At 29.4% G+C, this 15,588-nt stretch overlaps 1 protein-coding gene across 2 annotated transcripts; it reads left to right on the top strand.

Annotated features, from left to right (window-relative positions):
• The first annotated feature begins 641 nt into the window (after positions 1-641).
• LOC124937981 (histone-lysine N-methyltransferase ATX3-like) lies at positions 642-10,333 on the top strand. Of its 2 annotated transcripts, none has more exons than XM_047478328.1 (23): positions 642-1,939; positions 2,026-2,081; positions 2,165-2,318; positions 2,966-3,088; positions 3,175-3,243; positions 3,332-3,400; positions 3,658-3,803; positions 3,899-3,991; positions 4,600-4,735; positions 5,138-5,210; positions 5,336-5,435; positions 5,546-5,670; positions 5,750-5,895; positions 6,731-6,835; positions 7,134-7,198; positions 8,286-8,505; positions 8,594-8,677; positions 8,774-8,830; positions 8,909-8,998; positions 9,198-9,284; positions 9,701-9,775; positions 9,870-9,970; positions 10,061-10,333. In XM_047478328.1, the coding sequence occupies exons 1-23, from the start codon at positions 1,100-1,102 to the stop codon at positions 10,149-10,151; spliced, it is 3,105 nt and encodes a 1,034-aa protein (XP_047334284.1). In that variant the 5' UTR covers positions 642-1,099; the 3' UTR covers positions 10,152-10,333. The 2 variants fall into 2 exon arrangements, with proteins under 2 accessions (XP_047334284.1, XP_047334283.1); XM_047478327.1 differs by having other exon boundaries at positions 8,591-8,677.
• Positions 10,334-15,588: the final 5,255 nt, after the last annotated feature.

Genomic DNA, 15,588 nt, shown 5'->3' with positions numbered 1-15,588 from the left:
AATTTAATATAGTTAAAATAATTAGGAATTGTAAATTCATTAAATTAATTAACAAATAACACTAAAACTAAATTTTACATAATAAATTATATAAATTTTTTATTTAAATATAGTTTTTTAATTATAAATACAAATTTTTATTTTTATGTAAAATCGTTTAAAATAATAAAATTAAAATTATTTATAAATTAATAAATTTACGGTAAATTTAAAACAGTAAATTTTTTAATAATTTAAAAAGTAGTTGACCGTTAATCTTCTTTTAACTTCCGATTTTAATTTTAAATAATAAAATATGTACAAAAGAAAATATAAAATTAAATAAACACAATAAAATTGGGTTGGCGCCATAACCAGAATAGACAACAAGAACAGAAGTGGGTGTTGTTGCTTGGCATCCAAGACTCCCTCCCAAAATTTCATGTTTCTGGGTTTCAAATTTTGGGCACAACAACGTTGGAGCCTTGAGAAGGGAATTCCATAAAATAAAATATTAAAATTTAATCTTAAAAACAAATAAAAGTAAAGAAACAAGTTTTGTTTTATTTATTTATTTATTATTTCATCTCTCTCCGTGTGTCTTCCCTTTCCTGCTATTTATATTGTTTCTTCTCTCTCTCTTTCTCTCTTGAGGCCTTTCGACTCACGAAACTAAGCCCCCCGCTGCTGAGAAGGTTTTGATTCATTGATTCTTACTCTTCTTCTCCCTGTCTCTCTAATTTCTAATCTCTTTCGTACGCGCATAACTCTTGTTTGATCTCGATTCCTTATCCGAGGAGGTTTTTGATAGATTCTGGTCGTTTCGGTTTTACGGAACTCGATTGATTCTTTTCCTTTCGTGTTGATTTTGTTCTGTTTTACTGTTTCATCTCCGATTTAGGGTTTTGGTGTTGAATGCGGCCGTTATTTGGATTAGATTAACGTAGTTCAGGCTCATTGTTCTGAGGATTGATTGATTGATTGATTGATTCGTTGATCATTCCGCGCTGATTCCATCGTTTGGTTTCAATTTTGTATGAAGTGAGTTTGACGTTGAATTTGGCTTTGCGTACGGCGATTTTGTTCGGGGTAAATGCTTGGGTTGGTGTTGTAGGAGGAGATGTTATTCAGCAGGACGAAGAAATTTGAGGCGCATAACCTCAAACGATGCAAGGCCGACGAAATTGGTTTCTTAGATCATGAGGAAGATGCTAATTCCGTCAATCCGAAGAAGCAGAAGTCGAATGCTAACGGGTTTTGTGATCAGATAGCTGACGATAAGGTTGTGAATTCATGTCGCGCTGGAGCTTCCTGTTATGCCGCTCCGATTGGATTGGAGAAAGTCAAGCTTGAAGATGAATGCAGCTCTCCTCAGTTGAAATCTTTTCCAGCTCGTCGCCACGCAGTTCCTTTGCGATTCGCCGACTCAATCATGGATTCGTGGAAAAAGAGTAGATCACTGCCTGTTGACGAACGCGTTTCTTCTAGTTCAGATGGTGGAGAAAAAGTAATGTCAGGAAAGATCAATTCTAAACCAATAATTACTTATTCTTCTCGGTCATCGCTTTTGAAAAAGAAGTCTATGAATGCACTCAATACCAAGGTTGATGAGACATGTGTTAGTTCTAGTGGTTTGGTTGTTCATAATCCAACAGCTTATTGTTCACATAGTACTGTACCATCGGCTTGTGATAGCAGTAGCTCGCCATTGCTAGAAAGCGGTGCGTGTCCACCAACAGATAAGAAATTGGCAAACGGGAAGGCTAGGAAGGACTACTATGGTTTAACAGACTTCCTTTTAGGCGATATCGTCTGGGCAAAGTCTGGGAAAAAATATCCAGCTTGGCCGGCCATTATAATAGATCCGATATCGGAAGCTCCTGATGTAGTCCGAAGGGCTTGCATTCCTAATACTGTATGTGTGATGTATTATGGGTATTCGAAGAACAAAAAGCAAAGGGTAATGTTTTGTTTTTCAAATATAATATTCCTGGCGTTAATTTGATAACGTTTTCTCTTTCTTCACGACTTAATTGTTTTCTACAGGACTATGCCTGGGTGAAAGACGGAATGATGTTCCCCTTCTCTGAATTTTCTGACAGGTCTGCATGTTTTACTTTATGAAAAGTTGGTGTCCTTTATTAATTATTATAGCTACTGAACTTTCATTGCCATTTTGCTTCAGATTTCAGGGACAGACTCAGTTGTACGGCAGTAAAATTAGCGACTTTCGGATAGCAATAGAGGAAGCTTTTTTAGCTGAAAATGGTATTTCTGGAACATGTCTGGAGAATGACCAGGATGCTTGTTCTTTGCCAAATCATAACGAGGTTCAAGAGGTAGCTCACCTTTTAATCTGCTGTTTAGAATATTTGAGAAAATCAAATTCCACTTTATTTGGAACACTATAATTGCCAACTCTTATTTGGTCAGGGGTGGTAGTTACATACTATATCCTCTATATCTTACTTGTTGTCAACTTTGTAACTGAAGGACTTAAAGACAGTTATGAATGCTAGGTGTGATCAATTTACAGGAAAATGAATATAATTGACAAGGACAAAAACAAAATATAGGTGTCAGATTCCAAACAAATCAAGGTAGTCTCATCATGTGCAAATCCCTCAATTCTTTTTCATCGAAGCGAGTGTGTGGAGAAAGAAGCCATTGATCCTCTCTTTCCCTACCTGCTTGCCTCTGAATGTCCTTCTGTGGCCAATTTTGAGTCTTTTTGCTGATATACACCTCCTAATAAACATAAATTTGTGTTATAAATGGACTTTGTACTTATTAAAAGTTGATTAACATGCTCTTATGTGTTTTTTACCTGGTAGGTTGTTAATGTTGCCAAACTACATTAGTAGAATGCTGCATCTTTAAAAAAAGAATGCATTATGAAGTTCAAAATGCATTTGAGTTGGTATGTAAACATTTTGGAAACTGCAGTAATAATGTTTTTGACTTGGTTCTTCTTTGGTGCTCTTAGGATGTAAATAGCAAAGAACCACCATCTTGTTACAGTTGTGGTTTGATTATTCCATGTAAGACTACAAAGAAGAGGGACGGTCCAGATGGTAAAGCCCAGTATCTATGTGAACTTTGCACTAAGGTGATATATTATTTAAATTTTTCTTTTGATTGTACGAAAACAAGTCAACTCTTTTTTGAATAATGCATGTCAATTGGTGGTTGCAGCTACGGAAATCAAAACAATATTGTGGAGTGTGCAAGAAAGTTTGGCATCATTCAGATGGTGGAGACTGGGTAAGGCCAGCAACAATAGAGTCTCAATTGCTTTTGTCATGTTCAACATAATACTGTATGTAACGCTGACTAGTTATTTTTTATATAGATATGCTGTGATGGTTGCAAAATTTGGGTGCATGCTGAGTGTGCAAAACTCTCCTCTGAACTTTTCAAGGTTTGCTTTAATATAATCCCCATTTGCATTCACTTTTTGAATCTGTTTCCACACACAAAAACAAAAATGAAATTTTGAATCAATCTTTCACTAAATTTAGTTTTCAAACATTTCTGTATTTGGAAATGTATCCAGATACTTAAAAACAATAGGTATTTCGAAATATGGCCAATATGTTAAATGAGTTCGTTTAGAATACCTATACCTGTCACTTAGCCAACAGTCTGTGTGCTTATTATCTGTTTTTTGTGTGGAAGGATCTGGAGAACATTGAATATCATTGTCCTGAATGTAAAGGAAAAGGACATACTACATCACAACAACAAATAATGCAAAAACAGGAGTCTAAGTTAAGATGCACTACATCACAACCTATAGCGCAAAAACAGGAGTCCAAGTTAAGGTACACTAGCACTATTATTGATGTAAAGTCCATTAATCACTCTTTCTGGAACTTGGTTCATAACGTTTGTGTAACTTGTTTTTATCAACAAGCAGATCTACAAGAGATAAGGCACAGCCTGTGCTGCCTGACAAGGTATCTGTTGTCTGCATGGACATGGAAGGACTTTACTATCCAACTCTTCATTTGTAAGCTCCAACTATTTGAAATGATTACTAATGACTTTTAATGTGTTGTGGGATGCTTGTAAGGATAAGATTGCTTCCGTGCTTTATCTTAAATAAAGAAATATGCGAACTTGGTTAACTGTTCAAATAGAATATACTAATCATAGTGTTTATTATCTCAAACTTCTATGTTCTTTCATGTGACATGAGTATCAGGGAAAAAGTTCCTTGAAGTGTAAGCATCAAGGTTTCCTCCTGTTCACTTCTCTGATTTAGAGACAGTAGTTAGAAAATGAACTATTTGGAGACTGGATTTAGTTGATGGATGGATATAAGGCTATATTAAGATCCACTATCCTTTGGTAATGAATTGTACCTATATCTTAGAGTTGTTGGAAGAATAATATATTATAACAAAATCTAGTTCATTACTGAATTTGGTTGAATTGTCTGTCAACATATCTTGATGTAATCATGGTTGGCTTCTATATCTGAATTATTACAAACCCGTGGTCCCGTGCTTATTTCTGTAATGACTTATCGTAATTCCTTACACATGTAGCTGTTTCTCTGTCCAATTTCGTAACTTCATCCATTGGATTTTAGTATTAAGGGATTATTTGCTACAGAGTGGAATGCAAGTGCGGTTCTTGTGGAACAAAGAAACAGACACTCAATGAATGGGAGAGGCATACTGGTTCCAGAGCAAAAAAATGGAAGGTCAGCATTAAAGTGAAGGACACTATGCTGCCACTAGAAAGATGGGTAAGTACTTAATTTTATCATTTTGTAGGAATCCTAAAATATTACCTCATCCTTCCTGAAATGCAGGAATCATCAATCATAAATTCGTGGCTATTTTCTTCTTTTTTCCTCTTTGGAATTGTGTCTCCTTCCATTTTTTTGCATGAGTTATTGAACTCAAATGTCCATCCCAGTGGTGGAAAGCATGATGATAACGAGTGAAAACAAGTGTCTCTCTCTCTCTTGATCCAGAACGACTTATTATTCATTACACAGTAAAGATATATGTTGCTTATACAACCTTGTAACAGTTTATATGTCTCGCTTGGCCACAGCATGATCATAATTAGAAAATACTAATGCTTCTTTTCTCTCGAGCTTATATAATGTTCATTCATCCTTCAATTATTACTGTTGCTGCAGCTTGTTGAGTATAATGCTAATGGATTTAATCCGGTGAAGATGGACAAGCAGCAGCTGCTCTCATTCTTAGAAGGTAATACAGAAACTTCCCTTTTGGGGGAGATTGAGATGCTGAAAATTGTTGTTTCTGTCTTGCATACATCTGTATTTCTTATTTTCAAATAAATGAAATTAATTTTATTAGTTTAAATATGGCAGAGAAACATGAACCTGTTTATGTCAAGTGGACCACAGAAAGGTGTGCTGTGTGCAGATGGGTCGAAGACTGGGATTATAACAAAATAATAATTTGCAACAGGTATGTCTATGGTTTTTTACTTCTTTTACTTAGACAAAATTATAGTAGATCACTAGCTATTCATGAGCCAATCTAAGAAATTCATGTGAATTTACTTGTTATTAAATCAGGTGTCAAATAGCAGTGCATCAAGAATGCTATGGAGCTAAAAATGTTACAGACTTTACTTCATGGGTATGCAGAGCATGTGAAACTCCAGATATTGAAAGAGAATGTTGTCTCTGCCCTGTGAAAGGTACTAAAACATAACACACCTTCAAGTTTATGTAGTCTTTTCCTCTTTATTTATTTAATACTTTGTACTTGTTTTATAGGGGGCGCTCTAAAGCCAACTGATGTTGAACCTTTGTGGGTTCATGTCGCATGTGCATGGTTCAGACCTGAGGTTGCATTCTTAGATGCTGAACTTATGGAGCCTGCTGTTGGGCTACTGAGAATTCCGTCTTATTCTTTTGTTAAGGTATTGTATTTTTCAAATCCTTGTACTACTTTTGTTCTTTTTCCCATATGAGCTTTGGTGGTCACAGGGTTTGCATAACTATAATGTAGTGTAGGTTCATTTGTTTGCTAAGTAAAGTGAAGTTTCCTTCCCCGTCAGATTTTATTTGTTTGCTAAGTAGTGAGAATGATTGCTTTAATTGTTGCAGAATATTCAAAACTCTATAATCTAGGTTTGTTCTTTATTTATTTTGGCTAAGTATTTTGATATATGGGGTTTCTGAAATCTGTTTTGTCAATTTCTTGTAACCTCAGGTGTAATAGTGCGATTTCTGTTTGGTGAATTTTACTAGTATTTGACTTTAGAAAGTCTAAAATGTATAGTGGCTAAAGATGGAAAAAAAAGGAAAGAAGTTGTACGGTGACAAAATAGTATCTATAGTCTCCAAAAGTTAGCTAGTAATTAGTTATTTTGTTACATTTCTATTTCACTTTTGTGCTGAGTGTGTATTTTCTTTTCTATTTACAGTTACATGAGTGTTCTTTCATATTTGTAATTATATCATTCTTATTAATCATGTTTCAAGCAACCATCACATTTCTTTTGCAAGTAATTTTTACTTTGAAAATGTTTGAATGCCATTATAAGAATATTCTACCATTATCAGATAATTTTTACTTTGACTTAATGATAAGGACTAATATATTCCAGAACTGAAATAATATTTGTAAAATAGATGCTAGGATAAAGATCATGAAAATTTTGATGGAATCCCTGAAGAATGAATGAAGAATTCAATGATATAAAAAAACCATGATGTGTATATATGATTTGTTTGGTATTCTATTTATTGCAGGCCTGTGTGATATGCAATCAAACTCATGGTTCCTGCACGCAATGTTGCAAATGCGCCACTTATTTTCACACTCTGTGTGCATTAAGAGCAGGATATAGAATGGAGGTAAATCTGATATACTACTATGTCTATATTCTGGTTAAATTCTCTGCACATTTTGTTTCAGGATAAGAAAAGAATGTGCCCATTCTGGTCATATATTCAAGAGTATGAGATACATTATTTTTTTTTACTAAGAAGCCTGAATGTGCATGTCATTTTACTTAATGATATCCTTATATTTAAATCCATTCATAATTTCATATCAATGATTTTTGCAATGAATAATCCAGTTTATGAATAGCATAGGGTAGATACTCTTTTTGCTTTAATGTACCAATAATAACAACTATTTTAACTTCAGTTGCATTGCACGGAGAAGGAGGGCAGTCAAACAACAAAATGGATATCTTATTGTGCAGTTCATAGGTAACTCGGCATTTTCCCCTTCTCTTCTTTTTTCTGTTTGATCCTGAATGTGCATATTTCTATTTGGTTTGTATTTTGTGAATTGTCTATATAACAACATTTTGCTCCTTGACTAGTATTCACATTTTCACATCTGAGAAGTTAGTTCTCAGAGGTATATTCATGATTGAAGCTGGAAATTGTTGGTTGATCTGGAATGTCCCCATTCGATTTGGTTTGTATTTTGTGAATTGTCTCGATAACAGTATTTTGTTCCTTGTCTAGTATTCACATTTTCACATCTGGGAAGTTTAGTTTTCAGGGTTATATTGATGGTTATAGCTGGAAATTTTCTTATTGAGTCTTCAGCTTTCATGTTGTCCTGTGGGAGTAAGGAGGGAGTTGGAGTTTTCATATTGAACCTTTTTTATTTCTAAAGGGCATATCCTAATTATACCTGCAAAATATTGATGTTAAGTCTATTTGGATAGTAGTATTTTGTCAGTCACAATATCAATGATAAATCGCCAAAGTTAAATTAAAAATAAATTTTGTTATTGTATGGGATAAGTTTTTATTTTTATTTTTATCATGATTGAGATTATAGTATAGTTTTTATACAAATTATTTTCTTGATCATTTGAAAATTATTGTTTATTTTTTGCTTCCTTTGGTAGAGATATTTCCCTCAACCATAATAATTCTAATTGTTTTTTAGATCATTGTAATTTTGGGCAAACATAATAAATGTATACTATAATTGTTAGATCATGAAAAAAGTCAGTAAAACAGCCCATTATATAATTTTTTGGGTTTTGTTTTTTTTTTCCATTTTCAAGTGCAAGGGCTTGCCATGGTGGAACTTGATCGTCCATTTGATATTTATTTGTCATGCTTGAAGAAAAGGATTTTTGGGTTCTCTTGTGTCATTAAGATGTGAACCTAACTGCTCTGATTGCTGTTGAACAATGTGAATTAGTTTGATCATAAATTATGTGACTGCTGCTTGGTTTTTTTGAGAAAAGACATCTTGAGTAATTGTGTGGAAGATCTTTTCTGCTTTCTGCCATCTAATTCAATCATTCTTGTTCCTTGGCCTCTGCTATAGGGTTCCAGATCCGGACAATGTGCTTGTTATGCAGACTCCATCTGGGGTTTTTTCCAATGGAAACGTGGTGCCAAACCGGAATAAAGAACAATACTTGAGGGGATCAAGGCTAATTTCATCAAAGAAAGTAGACACCCCAAGTCTCCCTGATGGTGAAGATGATCAGTCTGAACAAGTTGGTGCTGCAATATGTCAAATATACAGAAGGTCAACAAATAAGGTGCCTGTTAATAGTGGGAGCATTTGTATGTTTTTATGTAACCTTTGGTTGTCTTTCCATAACTTATTAATTCTCCTGCTTATAGAAGGCTCGAAAGGAAACAGTTTGCCATCGACTGATGGGGCCCAAATGGCATTCATTGGAAGCTATTGACAGTCTAAACAAATTTGGGGTAATTAATTCATTCTGTTCTGTTTGTTATTGTTCATTGATTTTGTCACTTTCTATATTGACTACTCTAGACTTAATGTAATTATTACTTGTTTAGGAAGAGGAGAGCTCAAAATCTTTTGTTACATTGAAGGAACGTCTTAAGCACCTACGGGCAAGTACCTTATATGACAAATGAGTTATCTCCCAAGTATATGTTTCTAACTAATAACATATCATATCATTTCTTCAGACAACTGAAAAGTTTCGGATTTGTTTCGGCCATTCTGGCATCCATGGATGGGGCCTCTTCGCACGTAGAGCCATTCAAGAAGGAGAAATGGTACTTTTTAGTGACACCTTTTGATTTGTGTATTTGGTGTTTGTCTACAATATTTTTCAGAATTCTCCGTATAACTAGCTTAGAAAATTAAAAAACCAGTTCTTGAAATTTGATAAGATTGAGAGCTATTTGCATGTTCCCTTTTGTTGACGAAAAAATATAATTCTTATCCTTATGCTGATGATGCTTTTAACAACAGGTTATTGAGTATCGAGGTGAGCAAGTGAGGCCTATTGTTGCAGATTTGAGGGAAGCACGTTACCATCTAGAAGGGAAAGATTGTTATGTGAGTTAATCCTACCAGTGCAGCTCATAGATTTAGAATTTTCAGTTAATTAGTCTAATAATTGTCAAGATTATGAGACTCAGTGTTATAGAAGTTAAAATTCGCTACCCCATTTGGAAACACTTGTAATTTCTGGGTTTGTGTAGATGAGAAACAACCAATAATTTTAAAAAATATATATTCTAAAGAATCTGGGGTGTCATTATCCCATCCCCGGGTTTATGATATCAACCGAAAACAGTTTTCTCCATTAGTTTAACAACACATTGAGAAGATTTGTTGGGAACAACATTTGTTTCTTCAACTACTTGTTGTCGTAGAAATTAGTAGATTTAAGAATTTTAAATTATGTATGTAAGTTAGGTTCATTTTTAAGTGATTTGATTGTAGTGATGATAAATCTGATTTGATTGCAGCTTTTCAAGATCGGTGAGGATGTTGTGATTGATGCAACAAATAAGGGGAACATTGCTCGGTTAATCAATCACTGTGTAAGCTGCTGCTGCTGCTTTACCAGATGATATTTACATTGATATGCAATAGTTGAATCCGATATGTGATTGATTGAATTGTGTTTAAATACAGTGCATGCCTAATTGTTATGCAAGGATAATGAGTGTGGGTGATGAAGAAAGTAGGATCGTTCTTGTTGCAAAGTGCAATATACCTGCAGGTGCCGAGTTAACGTAAGTAAAACACCTGCATGAATTAATTTCAGTTGGCGTTTTTTTCATTATTATTATGAATTGTGAGTTTTTGTTTTAATGGTGGAGCAGGTATGATTATTTGTTCGACCCTGGTGAGAAAGATGAATCCAAAGTTCCATGCCTGTGTGGGGCTTCAAACTGTAGGATGTTCATGAATTAATTCTTTCTGTAAAAAGCTTCTTTCTAACCCCAACCTCAACCTGTCCTCACCTTTATTATTATACAAACCAAATCATTGATACCTAAACTTGGAATTTTTACAACAAACCTTTGATATTTTTTCATATAGTTGCAAAAATTGTGTAAATTGACAATTTAATAACTATTTTTTTTTCTACTTTTCTAATCTTTTATTTCGATGCCAAAGAATATGATAAGTGTCTTGCATAGAATATCTCAAATGTAAATAGTCTTGTTTATTTAGAATGTCTTAAATTGAGTTTTGATTATAGAGTTTAACTTTTTAAATTTACAAAAATAAAAATTAATTTTCCTCACCTTTTATTATAACTAAAAACAAAGATTTTTTTATTTAAGGATGTTTGGTTCAAATATGGTTATGAGATTGATATATGTGGAAGAATATAGGTATGAGTATGGGTGATAAAAGTGTAATATTTGGTTATAAATATTAATCAATTATGTATTAATAATGTTTGAATTTATAAAAAATAAATTATTAATATTATTTTATAATTGAAACTAGTATTATTGATATCTTAATTTTATTTTTATAATATAATTTTTTATTAAATATAAAATATTTAAATGTCTCATAATTTAATAAAATATAACTTTTATTTTTATAACATTATTTTTTATAATATATAAAATATAGTTAAATAATTCAATTTTTTTACTATTTATAAATAATTTTAATCAAATTAAATATAATTTTTATTTAATAATATATATTATAACTTAATATAATTTTTTTAATAACAATTTTTATTAAAATATTTTAAATGATTATATTATTATTAGTTATTGTAATTATTATTAAAATTATATTTTATTTTAAATAATTTCGTGATATTATTTAAATAATCAAAATATTTTTTTAATAAATTAAAATAATATTATAATTTTAATTATAAAATAAGTGTAATATAATTATAAAATATATATATATATATATATATATATATATATATATATATATATATATATATATATATATAATATTATAATCATGAGAGAAAAAATATGGAAGTTTTCCTTTAAATACACTCACATTTTCATTTATTTTTTCATAATATTCATTTTTTTCTCACTAAACTCATTAATTAATTTACTAATTACATATTTTTTTTCCATAAAATTAATAATTAAATAATTTTATAAACATAATATATATAATTAAATTAATAATACTTTATTAAATAATTAAAACAAAATTTAAATATTATATATTAAAATAAACTATATTATATAAATATTAAAATAAAATATATTAAATAAATATTAACATATTTTATCTTTATTTAATTTTATAAATATAATAGGTATAATTTAAATTAAACATATTAAATTAATAATTCAAATAAATACTATAAATTAAAATAAAATATATTACATAAAAGATAAAATCAAATAAAATTTTATTTTATCTTTAAAAATCTTATTTTATTCTTAAAACTTTATTTTATCTTTATATATATAATAAATTATTTATTTTTATCTTTACTTAATTTTATAAATATATTATATTTAATTTTATTATAAGACATGAATTTGTGGTTATCACATAATTCTATTTTATTATAAAATTTAATTTATTTTTATACATTTAATTTTAATATTTATATAATGTATTTTTATTTAATTTTATAAATATAATATTTAAAAAATAAAATTAAACATATATTAATATTTATTTGAGAATTTTTAATTATTAGAAAATGTGTAATTATTGAGTTAATAGTAGATTCAGATGAATGACGGGTATTTTGGAAAAATAAATAAAAAATTTGATATATTAAAAAAAACTGAATGGAAATTGTTCAAAGAGTCAATATATAATTGGAGAGAGAGTGGATCCACTAAATCAAGATTCATTTCTCCCTTTACCAAAAAAAATGTCAAATTAATATCATGAATTTAAACTCATTAATCAAACACTCATTTTATTCTCTTTCATTATTGTTAATTAAATAATAAATAATATAGAATAGTGTCTTTAAAATAAATATTTATTAATTATATGTTAAATAGTATAAATCATTTTTAAAAAAATTAATAAGAAAATTATTAATCATGCAATATGTAAAAGTACTTAAAAAGCGAATTTATTGGATTCTTAAATGATAAACAACGATAAATTTTTATTAGAACAAGACGCATGAACAACTAAAATTATCATTATCCAAGTGGTAATAAGAAACTTGAAAAAAAATCATTCTAAATAATAATAGACAATTTATATATATTTTTGATATCTACTGCTAACAAATTTGTTGTATGTTTTATATACTTATAATTAAAATAATCCTAATGTTAACTTATAACATCATATTAAATATGAGAATAAAATTATTCTAATGGAGAAGTGAATGTACTTTAACTATAAACAAAGATTTGTTATTTACTGAAGCTGAATTTTAATTACAAATCATATTTTAGGTTTCGTTTGATTTAGGAAAAATAAAAACTAATCCTATTAGGTGATTATATTTTTATATAAGGTTGAGATAAAGAAGTTTCAAAATTACTTAAAATTGTTGTGCATTTGTAAAATCAAGAATTTATTTCAAATCATGAAAGTTTATTTTAAAAAATATTATTATTATTATAATAAATATAATTAAATATAAAATTATTAAAAAAAACAATACTAAACATATAATTAAAAAATCAAATTATATGAGTTTATTTATTTAAATAAGTATTTTTTATTTAAATTTATTATATTATAAAATTAAAATAATTTATAAACTCTTAAAATAAAATTGTGAATTTAAAATAATAATGGTTTAACTAGTTTTATGAGTTTATAAATTATTTTAATTTTATAACATGTTACATTAACAAAATAAATTTATATTTATAAATTTAAATAAAAAATATTTATTTAAATAAATAAATTTATATAATTGATTTAGTCATATAGCCTTTTTATGATTTTTTTAGCAGGGAATTAGAGGTCGTTGTTTATCTTTTCATCACTCATATTTGGATTGATATTGTATTTTGTTTGGTGCAACATTCTATTTAGTCTGACCAAATTTTGTCTCGAATATTTGTGATTTAAATAATACTCTTAGTCATTGTTGGATCGTTTGTTGTTCACACCCACCAAATATTTTAGTGATCTTTTTTCGAGCAGCAATGAAGATGAAAATTAAAATATTCCCTCTTCTAGCCTAGCGGCAATAAGAGATGGATATTAACCCAAAGTTCTTAGGTTTGCGGGCTACATATTTAATCCGTTGTCTTATTTTTATTTCTAAAAAAAAGATTTGTTCATTCTCATGATTTGTGTGTTTTTATTTTATTTTTAGTCATATATGTATATGATTTGTTATCATTTGATAAGATTTGTTCGACCTTGTTTATCAATCGAAACAATCATCGGTTGATGATAATTTTGATTTTCGTTCAAAATATTTAGTAAAAATATTTTCGACACTACTTTATTGATTTGTTCGAATTACTATACATTAACCCTTATCGTTTAGGAAGGGAAATACGTCTTTCAAGTAACTCATAATAAATTGGATGAGAAAAAAGTCAAATGGGAGGATGTTTGCACTCCCATAGAAGAATGCGGACTATGAATAAAAAGTTGTGTTGAATGGAACAAAGCCCTCACCATCAGGAGCTTATGGGAGTTTGAGCAAAAAGAGGACTCTCCGTGGATCAAATTGGTGCATATAAGATTTATGAAAGAAGAGCAGAGTATCTGGACACGAAACATCAATGAAAGAATGACATGGTCATTGAAAAAAAAATCCTAATAACAAGAAAAGATGTCTTTCAAATGGTGAAAACCACAATTAGAAATGGAAGAGGGGTACTATTTTGGCATGATCCTTGGTTGGATAATATTCTCATTATATTCAAAGAAAAAATGCAAGGAAACAGAGTTAGAAGAGGATACATCAAATACTCATTTAGAGACGTCTATGAAGGTAATGTGATGCACTTTTGAGGCATATTTCAGAAGGTGGTAGAATCCTAAGCCTAATGAAGTAGAAGCAACTCAATGAAAGAAATGATGAAATATGCTGGAAAACAGAAAGCAATGAGAAGTTTATTACAGGAAAGACATGAGAAATGGTTTAACAAGAGGACAAGAAGTAGATTGGCATAATGTGGTATGGTCTCCAAAGATTATTCTTCGTCACCAATTTATTCTCTGATTGGTATACAAGAAAAGGTTGACAACAAAAAACAAAATTCGAAAATACATAAACATTCCTAATATCAACTGTGTCCTATGTTCGGGAGTTAAGGAAAGCATAAACTATTTATTTGGGGAATGCTCTTTTGTAATACAAATATAGAGGAATATACTAAAAACATGAACATCATCAACTTTCTAGGAATATGGGAAGAAATCCAAGAGTGGATGAAGAATAAACCAAAAGGAAGATCATTCTATGTAAGTATGTTGAAATGCTACTTTGGAGCAGTAATCTACAATATCTAGAAAAAAGAAATTCAAGAACTCACAGTGGAAGAAATAGAACCGCTGAAGATATTTGGAGAGATATAACTTCATATTGAAATGCACTCATTCAATCCTGGAGAGGAATCGAAAGGAATGAAGAGAATAGAAAACTCTACTAGATATGGGATATTTCGTTTAAGAATGTCACAAGTAGAATAAAAGTAAAAACGCTATATGTGCTAATTGACTGTAGTTGTTGTTTGTAATTCAATTATTGTTTCATTGTCAAATCTAGAAATTGTCTAGATCTGATCTTAAACTTTTGTATTTTTTTTCCCTCTTTTGGATTTTTTTTTAATGAAATTTCACTAAATTGTTTTAAAAAAAAATAGTTGGATATTTTCTATCGATTTTTTAATTATATATATATATATATTTATCATCAATTGTTTTGTTCAATTTTGTAAATGTTATATTCTATTATTTATTAGTTATTTTTTAATATAAAATTTTATCAAAGTAAATGAGAATTATTTAATTTATAATAAAAAAATTAATATAAAAATGAAAAAGTAATTTATGTTATATATATATATATATTATGATAATGTTTAACATTAAATTATTCATCCAACGCAAGACCAGTTTTGTAAAAGTAAACGAGTTGAATTTTTACTTGTGAATTGACTTGTCATAAAACTTGAATAATTAAATTTAAAAAATAAGACTAAAAATGATATATATAAATCTTGAACTTGAAACCTAATAATACATTTACCACACTTCAACCAACTAAGTTAATAGAAATTATTTAAATTCAACATTAAGATTGATAAACATGCGATATTGCGTTTAGTTTTATATTTCAAAAATAATAAAACGTTTGATAAACGTGTGACGTTACATTTATATAATTTAACTTTTTTTTCAATTTCTTTTAAAAATATTTTAAGACCTAAAATGTGTTATATAAATTAAATAACAC

The sequence above is a fragment of the Impatiens glandulifera genome, chromosome 5 (assembly GCF_907164915.1).
Source record: "Impatiens glandulifera chromosome 5, dImpGla2.1, whole genome shotgun sequence".
NCBI lineage: Eukaryota > Viridiplantae > Streptophyta > Magnoliopsida > Ericales > Balsaminaceae > Impatiens > Impatiens glandulifera.
Note: the sequence above shows the minus strand (reverse complement) of the source record. Positions and strands in the feature narration are given on the sequence as shown.

Bases quoted from the DNA above. Each gene is read 5' to 3' on its own strand.
- LOC124937981 (XM_047478327.1), top strand. From the start codon at position 1,100: ATGTTATTCAGCAGGACGAAGAAATTTGAGGCGCATAACCTCAAACGA. The intron at 8,678-8,773 runs GTAATTAATTCA...TTACTTGTTTAG, and splicing joins ACAGTCTAAACAAATTTGGG to GAAGAGGAGAGCTCAAAATC. The intron at 8,999-9,197 runs GTACTTTTTAGT...TTTTAACAACAG, and splicing joins CCATTCAAGAAGGAGAAATG to GTTATTGAGTATCGAGGTGA.